The sequence below is a fragment of the Callionymus lyra genome, chromosome 2 (assembly GCF_982586985.1).
Source record: "Callionymus lyra chromosome 2, fCalLyr1.hap1.1, whole genome shotgun sequence".
NCBI classification, from domain to species: Eukaryota; Metazoa; Chordata; class Actinopteri; order Syngnathiformes; family Callionymidae; genus Callionymus; species Callionymus lyra.
In genome coordinates, this window is record NC_141819.1 from 20,514,777 (window position 1) to 20,529,429 (window position 14,653).

General features: G+C 39.9%; 1 protein-coding gene across 1 annotated transcript in view; it reads right to left on the reverse strand.

The window, feature by feature from the left end:
• Positions 1–14,653, reverse strand: part of crhr1 (corticotropin releasing hormone receptor 1) — an 84,739-nt gene that overhangs the window by 11,067 nt on the left and 59,019 nt on the right. Inside the window, exons 6-7 of the mRNA XM_087784027.1 lie at positions 13,693–13,799; positions 3,463–3,583 (exon numbers count right to left, since the gene is read on the reverse strand). Of these exons, the coding sequence (XP_087640153.1) occupies positions 3,463–3,583; positions 13,693–13,799 (228 nt within the window). The remainder of the gene's footprint in view (positions 1–3,462; positions 3,584–13,692; positions 13,800–14,653) is intronic.

Consider the following 14,653-nt stretch of genomic DNA (forward strand, 5'->3'; position numbering starts at 1 on the left):
CCTCAACTGTGTTTTCACTTGTGATTCCATCATCAAGAGAAAAGTCTCTGAAGTCGTAAAATAGTTCTGATCAAGACAGTTACAGTCAGAAACATGTCATCACATGGGAACCTACCAGGATCCTTACAGACCATAACACCAAAAACAACAACACATAATAGCATAATAAGTTGCATAATAAAAAAGAGTGTAATGTGTGTGAAATCCTGACTCCTAAAATCCTGATAAAATCGTCCTTCTTTGAAGAAATGGAACGCTGGAAGAGACTTTTCTTCTACTCTTATCAAAAGCCTGAATCACCGACAGAAGTTTTCCTTTCTCCAGAGATTTGTGGGAGAAAACAAAAGAAACTTGAAGTCCTGCCTTGACAACTCGAAACAGCAGAAAACACCTTTATCAAACGATCTGGAACGCCGCCTTCATTCCCAAAACTCATCACTCACAGCTTGAATCTGAAAAACTTCGATAAAGTCATGCGCGTGGGAGAGTTGTGCTCCACTTTCACCATCACTGATGACACACTTCAATCCATATTGGGTTTGGTTTTCTCTTCCGATTCACTCCTTACAAGCTCCGTCTAAATGACACCAACACGGATGAGTGGCTATTCAAATAATTTGACGAACACTCTATCTCTACGATCACATGATCTTCAACTGGAGGTTTATTAATTCTCACAGGATCTGGGAGTTCGCCTCTCCTGGGGCTCTTTTGTTTTCTCATTTTAGACTCGTCACTGCGGCGCCCACGTGCTGATTTAAACAAGTTTCCCCACATATTGGAAATCAAGCTCATTGAAATTCGACTCCGAACGAGAACCGGACGACTGAGGCGCTGACAGCAGCTGATTCAATTTGCAGCGTGAGGAAAAAAATCAACCGAGCAGAAAATGTGCAAACCAACACCTGAAGAAGGTCGCATGATCCCGGAGAGTGGAGTCCTGATATTCCGTGTTCAGTCGAGCGCGCGGATGATAACAGACGAACATTTTCAAAACGTTTTAATTATACATATTGCGTCGGACTGAGGTAGCACGGACGAAATATACATTTAGAATAAAAACAACTTTCCTGCAGTACGTGACAACATTTACAACAGACTTTTCATGACTTGGTGGCACGTTTATTATTCCTTATTTTTTCTTTGACTTTTAACTGCATGTTGGCATCATTTAGTACACAAAACAATACATTAAATTATTAGTCATCAAACACAATAAATCTGGTGTTGAATTATTTTTTAGATATTCTTTGTTTTATAAAGAGACATTTAGTCTCTTTGCAAATTTTGGATTACCAAATAGATATATATGTTCATGTTCATGTATATATATATATATATATATATATATAAACATGTTTTTAGTTTCTTTACTTAAATAGAGCATAGAAGCTCCTTGGCAGAGGTAATAAAATGCTAAAGAATTATCACTTAATTTAGCGAATACCATATAAGTGTCGCAGCAACTTATGCCCCTTCACTAAGGTAAAGTTTTGGTAACTCCCATCATGCCTTGTGCTCCATCCCTGAATCACAGTTGCTGACGGCTTCAATATGTTTTAGCTTCCAGTAGAGAGACGAGCAGCTTCATCTCATCGACCTGAAACTTGATCAATGTGAGGTGAACCGAGACGACCTTGGTGCAATATTGAGTCGACCACACGCTTCTTCACATGTCCGGCACAATTCTTATTTATTGGTGAATAAACATGTTTTTAAACTCTAATTAGATTTGATCTATTTTGATTGATCACATTTATCGATCTGTTGTAATGAAGGAGATGTAATTATGGACAACAACAGTTTACATTTCAGCCTCTTATGTAACTTAGTTGGGTGATTCACATGCTCCAGAATTTAAATTTAAAAAAAAAATCCTCAAACTCCACCGTGACAAATAAGTGTTGTCATATTTTTTAGCATTAAATCCCTGATTTAAAAGGCAAAACTCTCACTCCCTCTCGCCACCAACTTGGGCTTAGTGTTGGCATCATAAACTACTTTAAAACTATAAAACCATTTTTTTATACTATTCATTACGATTATCGTTTTGATTTCTGACTTTATATCATCTTTCCCCTATTTGATTTATTAAGATTTCTTGTCTCTAGGGAGATTTTAAGGTCAAAAGGTTTTTATGTTGATGACCCACAGAGATTCCAGCGCTCTTAAGGTACCTCTGGCTGACGGACTCAAAGTCCACAGCATGAATCATCAGTGTTCTCATTTGACAAAAATCTTTCAAAAACATAAATGTAAAAGTCTTTCCCATGCTTAATAAATATGATCATCAAAAGTTACTTTCTTACCATCTAAGCCAAAAGTCACCAAACTTTTTTGTACCGTGGACCTTTTAAATGTCAGCTGTATTTTCACAGACCTACGTTCAGATATAAAATCAATAGCATGACCTGAAAAAAAAACTACAATTAAGTGCATTAAAAATAACGCTTGAATAAGCAAGAGCTCTGGACTGGTTACAACAAGATGTTTGTGTATTTCTATCTATGTGTATTTAATTGTATGTTGACAATGGTGTTCTGTTTGTGTACGTCTCCTAACTGTAAAAGACTTTGTGTCAATGTGTGAGTTTTAGCATTATTTATATGGAAGTTTGTGTTTTACTCGTTTTTCACTAGTCAAGATTCACATGCTAATGCTGTTTTTTAATTGCTAAATTAAAACACCTTTTAGACAGTTATAATAAATAAAAACATTATTTTCTTTCTATGCGTTATCAAATATCTCACATACTGGTATCGTCCCTCGGACCTGCTACTGTTACTCACTCCTGTTCGTCTCAGAAATAATCTGTTGGTCCAAATCTAGCTTTGAAATATGAAGATCACTGCAGTGTTGCTTAACTACACTGGCTGGAAATGAGCAAGTGTTACTAATGATCTTCACCTGATCTAGAGTTGAATCTAATAGAATAGCCACCAGTTGAACTTAATGAAGGGATCAAGCTTTATCTTCAGATCGCCTCGACCTTAGAGGAAATAAGGTTCTGTCCTTTCGTAACCTTGTTAAAAAAACATTTTTACAGACTGGCTTTTGTGTAATTTCATCTATTTACTGAGGCTGACGAGTTTCATTTTAATGTCCTTCGTACTTTTCATTCCAGTTTTCCTGAACTTTTATTGCCGCTTCCAAAAAAATAATTCTGTTTTATCTTCTGTTATTGCTTTACATTTGCGCTCCTTTCTTTGTTCTTCAAGGTGAAAGCAATGCTTTATTCTTTGCTGTGTTTCTGTGAGTCGGTGAAGGAGGGCAAAAGCAAGGGTTCGATGAAACGCATCAATGCTTCGTGTGCATGCATCTTTTGTAGGTCTTTTTTAATCTGTACACAACTTTGTGTTGAAAGTATTGCATACATATCTGTTCTTAGGTCAGGTCATGGATAAATAAATGACATCCACACAGACGTGCCCGGAACAACAAGATGTCGGAGGAGATACTGACCACGTTGCTCTCGTGCACGGCCGGACTCATGGTCAGCTGCACGATGAACCAGGTGGCGTTTCTCAAGATGAAGGCGGTGATCAGGTTCCAGTGGATGATGTTCCTGAGGCAGCGGATGCTCCTGCGGGTGAGAGCAGAAACAAAACATTTACTCACCCAGAGGTTCAGAATATTGCATTTTAGCGGGCGAGCATGGTAACTCACTGGCTCAACAATGTGGGGTCTTCATTTGACCAGGGGGAGTCTTGTTGAAGTGAGCTGATGTGACATTTTTATTTTTAGCCACACTTTATTTCCTCTACTTTCTCTGGTTGACAGTGAGTAAGGGCCAGAAATAACTAATTTCTTGGTAGAGGCTACGGGACTAAATAACATTTAATCGAGGGCTGTGAATGACCCTCGGGCCAGCAGAGGCGTATTAATGGGGTCAACGCACGAGAACTTGCATGAAGATCTGAAGATGAGATTTTATCCAGACTTTTATCCAGAAGTTTAAGGATCTGACTGGTATATAAAGTGTAATATACTCAGAAACCTGGTTGTGTTCTAGAGCATTTCAAGATAAACTGTAGTACAAGACTCTATATACATGTCATGTAAGTGATTATAGCAGTCATGTTTTATTACATTACTCTATATACAGTATCATATATGTCATGTAAGTGATTATAGCAGTCATGTTTTATTACATTACTCTATATACAGTATCATATATGTCATGTAAGTGATTATAGCAGTCATGTTTTATTACATTACTCTATATACAGTATCATATATGTCATGTAAGTGATTATAGCAGTCATGTTTTATTACATTACTCTATATACAGTATCATACATGTCATGTAAGTGATTATAGCAGTCATGTTTTATTACATTAATCTATGTACAGTATCATATATGTCATGTAAGTGATTATAGCAGTCATTTTTTATTACATTAATCTATGTACAGTATCATTTATGTCATGTAAGTGATTATAGCAGTCATGTTTTATTACATTACTCTATATACAGTATCACATATGTCATGTAAGTGATTATAGCAGTCATTTTGTATTACATTACTCTATATACAGTATCACATATGTCATGTAAGTGATTATAGCAGTCATTTTGTATTACATTACTCTATATACAGTATCACATATGTCATGTAAGTGAGTACAGCAGTAATGATTTATTACACTTCTTGTTGATTTCAATGTAAGGTACAAGTAAAGATACATTATTCTGGATAGACACAAAAGGTCGTTATCTAGACATTTTCTGTGTGTTCTTGATAGTAACCACTTACATCAATGGCTATAACTATTAAAAAAACAACAAGATTGATTGTAGTCTATTTATTTATCCTTACTTTATTAATGATTGTGCATATTTTCTCTTAATTATTATTTTACGACCATTATTTAAGTATTATCATTTTATTGTGTTTATTATAATATATACAGTATATGCCTGCCTTAATGAACTTCGTTTTTATGGTTAATCATTATTTTTGCAAGCAGCTGAGACATGATGATATCATATCATATCATGACATGTTCAGACAAAAGCAGTTCTTTTAGCTATTCTTGTTTTCTTCTCTGTCCGTTAGTCACATGATACACACAGCAATTGCTATTTCTAATAATCATTGAAGAAAACAAGGCTGATCTAATCAATGGTAGTTCAAGTCAAATTAAACAATAAAAAAGGCATGTTTCTGCAGCTTGAGACATGGGATGTCAGCAGGGCTAAAGAGACCCATTCAACTGTGGTTCCTCCAATTACTACTACTTAGCTCCGTCACATGCTGGGAAAATAAAGAGAAACTGGAGGAGAGCGGGTCCTCGCTGGCTGCCCATCAAAAGATGCTTCCTGTCCATGAGAAAGTCTGACATCTTGTTTTAATGTTAGTAAAGTAGTGGACTTCAGGCCATAATTAAGATCTGCCCAGCTGCCTCGGAGCCAGCAGACAGAAATAGACAGTGGGCGTGTGATGTGTTGTCACCAGCCCGCGGCACCCTCAGCGAGGCGACTTCCTGCTCGGCAAAGTGGGAACGACCGATTTAATGTTCGGCACGTGTCGTGTCTTGCCGCTGTCAGGATTTATGCTGAGCGAGCAGGACCTGCCTGCCAACGGACCTCGGCGCCGGAGAAGATGGAAGGTTTGATAGGGATTGGAGTAAAACTTGTGACTGTGTGGAAATGACTCTGTAACTAACCCACCAGCACACAGAACTTAGCTGAGGATTCGTTTTTTTGAAGAAAACTGGAAGATGGGTTCGAGGGAAACAGTTAAGTCCTTACAAACTGTTTTTTTTAAACCCGACCCATGAACAGCTTCACCAAAAATTAATTTGAAATAATTTAGGATTTCCGCGTAACCAGCACTTCACTGGTCTCCTTGCAGAGGAAAAAATCCCCAAATCTCACCTGTAAAATAACAACTTATCAAATGAAAAAATGCGATTAAGATTGTTTAAGGAAGAAGTCTGTCTCACTCAACGGTACTGTGCCATTTTAAAACAACGACAAAAGTTTGAGCTCTGCCAAAATGGAAAACTGTTTTATGCTCGGTGAGTGTGTTATCGAAACTACATCAACACTGGGAGCCAAAAGTGTACTGTGGAAGTTGCTCAGAAACCTTTAAGAATACAAAACACATTCTCGCCTTCTGAGTGAAAGAATCAGGAACTGATTTTGTATTTTTATTGTGGTGTTCAACTTCCTGACATTTCCCAATAAATGTCTTTACAGATTTCCTAAAAATAACTCAGTACAACTCAGAATATCTGAGTTCTTTCAGTGAAAGACTCTTGATATGGACTCACACCGGCACTCTCATTACTCAAACAGCCCGTGAGACCTTATATCGATCCATCTTATGGTTAACATTGACTGAACTAATCAAAGATAAAAATTGGAATTTGGCAGCAAATCAACTCTTGGCATGTAGTAAACAGGCAAATAAAAGTTTGTGCTCTGGGATGGAACTCTGATTTGTGCGGTTCACTGAGATTACATGTAAGTAAGTAAGTCATTTTTATTTCTACAGCGCTTTTCCAGACCAGGGTCACAAAGCGCTTAAACAATCAAAACAATACTCAAATCAAGAAAAAACCTGAACAAATAAGAACGTCTTAAGAAGTTTCTTGAAGGAGTCAGTAGATCATCAGAAAGATCGTTCTAAAGCTTAGGAGCAACAGTCTGTAAGGATTTCTCTCCTCTGGGCCTGAACCGTGTTCAGGAACCATCAGTAGATTCTGATCAACAGACCTCAGAGCCCGAGCTGGGGTGTAAGGCTGGATCAGATCACTGATGTAAGGAGGAGCCTGACCATGAATAGATCTGAAAGTAAGAACCAGAATTTTAAAGTTGATCCTGAAAGAAACTGGAAGCCAGTGAAGAGTTTTAAGGATCGGAGAAATGTGAGTTCTTCTACTTGAGCAGGTCAGAATTCTCACTGCAGAGTTCTGAATAAACTGCACGAGACAGCTCCTACTTGTTAAGACATGAACAGAAACTGTTGCAGTAGTCCAGGCGAGAAGACACAAATGTATGGATTGGATGACAATTTGTGATCATGTATTCACTTTAAACAAAGGACACGTGATGGTAACATTTTTCAAACTTCTCTGAACAGACATATATGACATTAACAAGTGTATTTTTTGTATTGCATCCCTAATTACCAAAATAAATAAAACACATAAACAAGAAGCTCACGACTAAACGAGAACGGCACCGTTCCTCTTCCATATTTATATCAGAGATTGAGTGTTTTCTAGTTTGCAGTGGTGGGCGAGAATATCTATATAAAACGGCCCATAATTCAAGAAAATAACAGTAATTGAACACTAAAACAAGTCATAAAGAAGGAGCTTGGCAGCTGGCATACGTCAATGTTTTTATCCAGACTAGTTCTACTACAATTCAAAAGGACGGCTTGGAACAGCTGCTTTGTTTTAAGTGGGAAAAAATAGACAAAGAGAGACTGTGAGTGCTTTATCATGTAGAGTGGTCCCTCGATTATTGCAGGGTTACGTTCTGAAAACGCCCCAAAATAATGGAAATCCACGAAGTAGAAACCGTTTAATTTTTCACTATTCAAACACATGTTGAGGCCTCATAACCTCCTTTGCACCTTCGCAAACTGTCACAAACATTTTTTAACTCACACAATTTATGCCCCGAAGCCTACATTTTAACAACATTCAATTCCTAAAGATTACTCACGTCGTAAAATATTGTCACGTGGGGTTTAGGTTTTAGGTTCAGGATTTTACACAGGTCAGGGAGAGTGTTTGAAGGGACCAGAGTGAGAGTTGTTTTGGTTGAGTATGTCTCTGTTTGGCCATGATCCATGGCAGCCTTTGAATCACTTATCAAACAAAGAAATAAGAACGAAAGACCCTCTCGTAGCCACATCATTTTGGAAAGCTACAATATATGACAGCTCTTCTGATCGCCCTTGTCTGTAACGTTGTTTTCCACAGAAAATAATTTTATATACCATCATAGTCCCTTCGATGATCAAGATACAGAAATCAGTGCCTCGATGTTCACCGAAAAAAACAGTGGTCTCATTCATACAGTAGGATATTACAATCATCAATCAGAAAATTAATAATAATAGTTAAATATATAAAATATGAATTAGTGTGTGCAAAAACAGTAGTTCAACTGCGATATGGGACGGACAACATAAGTATAAAACACTTACATAACATTTTTTTTAAAAATATATATATACAGTATATAAAAAGCTTTTTTAACAACGCTAATGCCATTACAATTTTCAACTTCCTAAACAAATACCTAATTACTTTACTAATGACTAATTTACTTTACTAGCAATGGCTTGATAAATCCGGTAGCCTGTTGCAAATATATAAATCTGTATTTTCTCCTCACCAGACACACATTGCGTACCTACTGTGACAAAACTACTAACTCGGTAATTTTGCACCTTTGAAGGAAATATGAAAAAGGTTTGCTCTTTTCTTCATCAATTGGTACGTTGTTTGAGTCAAGATTTTTTTTTTTTTATGCACAAAATGTTAGTAACTCTTGCGCTGTTTCTAACGTTCAAGGACATTTGGGGCCATTAGAGATTAAACTGGCACTAGCTGTTACTGGGAGCAATTTAAGATTTCCTGTCATGCTCAAAGGCCTCTTGGACTTTAATGTTATGGAAGGATCTCAGTGTAGTAACACAGTTCAAGGCATCCACATATGTGAGAGAGCTTCTTTTTCTTTAATGATGCGACATTGCTCAAAGACACTGCCAGTTTCTGCAAGGGCCGGCATTCAAACAGGTTGCCGACTTGTCCCCCCTTTAATGAGCACATTAGTTCTCATTAGAGACTGTTGTCTTGCTCATAGACAGTCACCTAGGGCGGTCTCAAACCATGACCCTCAGGGTGATGATGCCACTACACTGTGGATTCAACTCGTCATTATAAAGCAACGTTTGCCAACCAGCGGCAAATCTCGGCCTCCCCGCTCCACACCGCTATTGATGTCGGCGCCCCCCTGCTGTGGAAAGACTCCTGACCTCACTTCACTGGACGTGGGGCCCCTGGCGTACGCTTGGTGTCGTGTCTGTTTATTACGAGTGGACACCCACTGGGAGGCAGAAGAGGACTCCTTGTGTGAGGGTCAAGAAGGTAATGGGCGTGTTGCCAGTGGGCAAGGGAAATACTGGGGTGCAAAGAACAGAACGTGGAGTTGAAAACATGGTATGGAAATAAAGAGCTCAGTTGAACACCAGGGGGAAGATTGTAATGTTTCTACTTTAGCACACGCTGCTAATGAAACGAAAAAACATGATTTATGAGTTACGAGAAAATATTAAACACTTAAAGAAGAATTTCTTCATGTTTTGCTACATTGATAAACGTGGATCTGATAATTATTGTTGAAAAGAAACTGGTCAATCACATGAAAAACTGTGTAGGAGGCAGTTAACTGGCAACAGCAGTGAGTATTTCTCTGTTGTGTTGCATCAGTTTAAGAGTTCATTTTCAAAAGGTGTGAAGTCCACGTTAATGAAACGATGTGGCTTCTGGTAATTCTGCAATTAAATTATTACAGTAGTTTTCGGAGCCAGCGGCTGCAGAGTTCTGTATCAGCAGCCAATTACATTACAGTGTTGTTTCCAGACCTCCTCAGTCTTGACAGGTATTGTTTCGTGAAGCTGTGCAGCCGCCAAAGCGGTGAGCCGGCTGGAGCCAACTGAGATGTTGTTTATGTGCTACCAGCTCAATCAATGGATGAATGAAAACACACGTTTGTGTCGAAAAAGAGTGAAGACACCCAGAAAATTATACAACTTTTAATCTCTGTCTATTCTGAGATAACAATGTAGTGGCAGTAATTGGAACAGAGTTCTGTTCAGGGTTATCTTTTTTTGAACTTTTCCACTTTGAAATAAATTACACAATGACATTGGTTTGTAATTCATTTGTGTCAATTTCATCAAATGCTTCCCCCTGTGACATCATCATTTTAAGTGTGAAGTCAGTAATCACTGTTGTCTTTTTAATAAAGTTTAAACTTTAAAATATAGCTTCCAACTGACTAACTACAGCTACGAAGAATTTGTAGATAAATGGATAGATGGATGGATGGATGGATGGTTTGATGGATGAATGGATGAATGAATGAATGGATGGATGAATGAATGAATGAATGAATGAATGAATGAATGAATGAATGGATGGATGAATGAATGAATGGATGGATGAATGAATGAATGAATGAATGAATGAATGAATGAATGAATGAATGAATGGATGGATGGATGGATGGATGGATGGATGGATGGATGGATGGATGGATGGATGGATGGATGGATGGATGGATGGATGGATGGATGGATGGATGGATGGATGGATGGATGGATGGATGGATGGATGGATGGATGGATGGATGGATGGATGGATGGATGGATGGATGGATGGATGGATGGATGGATGGATGGATGGATGGATGGATGGATGGATGGATGGATGGATGGATGGATGGATGGATGGATGGATGGATGGATGGATGGATGGATGGATGGATGGATGGATGGATGGATGGATGGATGGATGGATGGATGGATGGATGGATGGATGGATGGATGGATGGATGGATGGATGGATGGATGGATGGATGGATGGATGGATGGATGGATGGATGGATGGATGGATGGATGGATGGATGGATGGATGGATGGATGGATGGATGGATGGATGGATGGATGGATGGATGGATGGATGGATGGATGGATGGATGGATGGATGGATGGATGGATGGATGGATGGATGGATGGATGGATGGATGGATGGATGGATGGATGGATGGATGGATGGATGGATGGATGGATGGATGGATGGATGGATGGATGGATGGATGGATGGATGGATGGATGGATGGATGGATGGATGGATGGATGGATGGATGGATGGATGGATGGATGGATGGATGGATGGATGGATGGATGGATGGATGGATGGATGGATGGATGGATGGATGGATGGATGGATGGATGGATGGATGGATGGATGGATGGATGGATGGATGGATGGATGGATGGATGGATGGATGGATGGATGGATGGATGGATGGATGGATGGATGGATGGATGGATGGATGGATGGATGGATGGATGGATGGATGGATGGATGGATGGATGGATGGATGGATGGATGGATGGATGGATGGATGGATGGATGGATGGATGGATGGATGGATGGATGGATGGATGGATGGATGGATGGATGGATGGATGGATGGATGGATGGATGGATGGATGGATGGATGGATGGATGGATGGATGGATGGATGGATGGATGGATGGATGGATGGATGGATGGATGGATGGATGGATGGATGGATGGATGGATGGATGGATGGATGGATGGATGGATGGATGGATGGATGGATGGATGGATGGATGGATGGATGGATGGATGGATGGATGGATGGATGGATGGATGGATGGATGGATGGATGGATGGATGGATGGATGGATGGATGGATGGATGGATGGATGGATGGATGGATGGATGGATGGATGGATGGATGGATGGATGGATGGATGGATGGATGGATGGATGGATGGATGGATGGATGGATGGATGGATGGATGGATGGATGGATGGATGGATGGATGGATGGATGGATGGATGGATGGATGGATGGATGGATGGATGGATGGATGGATGGATGGATGGATGGATGGATGGATGGATGGATGGATGGATGGATGGATGGATGGATGGATGGATGGATGGATGGATGGATGGATGGATGGATGGATGGATGGATGGATGGATGGATGGATGGATGGATGGATGGATGGATGGATGGATGGATGGATGGATGGATGGATGGATGGATGGATGGATGGATGGATGGATGGATGGATGGATGGATGGATGGATGGGCAACATGTTTTGATTGTTTAAGCGCTTTGTGACCCTGGTCTGAAAAAGCACTGTATAAATACAAATTACTTACTTACTTACTTACTTACTTACTCTGCTCCTGACACCAAACACAGTTATAATGCCGACTGTAAATAGTAATAGTTCACTATTATGAACATAACAACCTTTATCCAGCAAATTCTAAATTTGGTTAAAGTTATTATATGTGGCCCATGAGAAGAAAAGGCCCAGAGTGAAAGGATAATGTTATTCTCTGTTAATCTATATATATCATTTTCTTTGTGTTCTTTCTTTTGATCTATGTTCTTTATATTTGCACTTCATCATCACTTGTACATTGTTATTTGCCCTTTGTTGTTCTTCTTGTTTTTATGAAACTATCGTCTGCTGTGAACTGAAAACCCAATTTCCCGAAGGATGATGTCAGCAAAGGACACTTCCGAAAACCAAAAAAAAATGGTATTTGATGAAAACATGTAGATTATTTTGTGTTACAAGGCAGAGTGTTTGCTAACAAAGAAACTTTGAAGTTATCTATTATTATCAGTTCTACTGTCACCATCTAAGAATCCAAACCTGGCCTGTGATTTAGATGATGTTCTAGATTGTGGCCCCCTTGGGTGATTAAGACCCCCCGGGTATACCAGATGACAATGTTGTAGCAGTGGAAGAGATGAATATTTAACTTTCATGAATGTCCAATCAGTCTTTAGCTTTCCCAGGGTAATCCTGGATATACCAAGTATGTTGTCATCAGTGTCGATTCCCTGCCTTCATTATTGTGCGTTCATGTCTGCTGCTCTTGCGATGAAAGCTCCAGAGAGGTCATGAATGAGCGCGTCTTTGTTAATAGGCTCCTCTGAAACCAGCCCAACGAATACATGAGTTATAAGCGAATGTGTCGCTGATCAGAATGGTTTCCTCGAGAGGACAGAATGAATGAAAAGCAGCAAGTTTTCTAAGGTCCACTCTGACTCTAGCTGTTTATTCTGACTGTTAAACAGCCGAGGCTGTGGAGGCGATTATCAGAATGGCGCCTCTGTGTGCTAGCGGTGGGGTTTAGAAATCGATAGTGTAATCAAGGCTTCTTGGAAAGATTTGAACCTAAACTTGCCTGCAGCCACTGATAGAGGGACAAATGGTTATTTCTGCAACATTTCAGGACAAACTCTTCACAGGAGCCTGATCTTCGGAACTCTGTGATTGCTTCTCCGTGCCCGGAATCTTCGACACTCTCTGGGAAATGTCAGCCTCGCTCTGCATCACTCTGGCAGCTCCGTCTCTTAAACACACCCCGAACTCAATCTCATTACGAAACCAGCAAGCTGGGGAATAAATGCCTTCACTGCGCCGAGACCGTTTCCTGATCGGCCCCGTGTGGCCTCAAACAGCAATTTTTGCATAAACGCCGTCCTATCGTGCCTCCTTCCATTGTGCCCTTTCACGCTTTTCACGCTCCCCGGTGGTGTTAAGGAGATCGATACCAGCGCCAGCTGTCGAGGGTGCTAAGACCTTTCTTGTTAACGCTCGGTTTGTCTCAGTTTGCAGGAAAGTCTTTGCACCTCCATCCACCACCCCGTCCCTGAGAGCCCCCGCTGAACTGTCCAGGGTTTTTCAATTATTCCACCAAGATCTTATTTTTCTCTTCTACCAATTGCCCGAAAATCTGTGAGACAGAGATAGCATTTGGGGGGGAAGGGGGGAGGGGTTCCCATGCCCAAACAATTCTTAAGCGTGGTTCGTCACATCAGGGTCGGTGGGATTATCAGCGGACGACGGCGGAGTAGGAGAATCATCACTCACCTCAAAAACAAGAAGAGGAAGAAGGCAATGAGCAGCGCCACCATGGAGATGCAGTGACCCAGGAAGTTGATGATGACAGCGATCTGATAATGCATCTTCCCTTTTTTCTGCAAAGACAGAAGAACCGGGTGAGATCTCGGAATGAAAACAGCACCTTAAAACAGTCTCTGGTGGTTCTTTGTTTGGATACAATGTGTGTAAAAAAAATGCCATCTTTATTTTATAGATACTAGCTAGTGGTGTTTAAAAAAATAAATGGTAACAGCAACTCGGAGAGACTGATGGGGGTTGGGGCATCATAAATACTACAATGTGAGAAAATGGTTTGAAGTAAAACATATAAAGTAATGTACAAGCACTTTATTTAGCGGGTTATCTTCCTCCTCACAAGAATACTTAATCTGAGAAAAGTCTGTGGTCTGTGGTCAAATGACTAAGATCTAACAAAAAACTTTTGGTGGCAGCAGTCATAGGAATGTCGTAAGATGAGATATGTAAAAGACTGCAAATCCTCTTTTGTCTGGATTTCTACATCCTTTTGAAGTACCTTAGCAGACACACACATACACACACCTATACACACACACACACACCCACACCCACACACACACACACACACACACGTACGCACTTCCCTTCCCTGTTCCACGTACGTCCACTTGTCTGTGACTCAGACATCTTTGTGATGAGATTTAAGGCCAGAACTCTCCGTAATCTGGGCTTTAAGTGGATTTACGTAACATTTTGGTGTCGACATTGAGATTAAATGCGAGTATGTTTAATCCCAGCCCCGCCCACCCTGGAAAAAATCTGACCCTCTTTGAGGATTTTGCAAAAGCAACTCTTATATTGGAGTCTCGGCAGCTTCTTTTTTTGGAATAATTTGGAATAATTAATAATTTATAAATAATCATTAATAATTAAATAAAATGACACTAATAAACGAGCCTTCTTTGCTTCT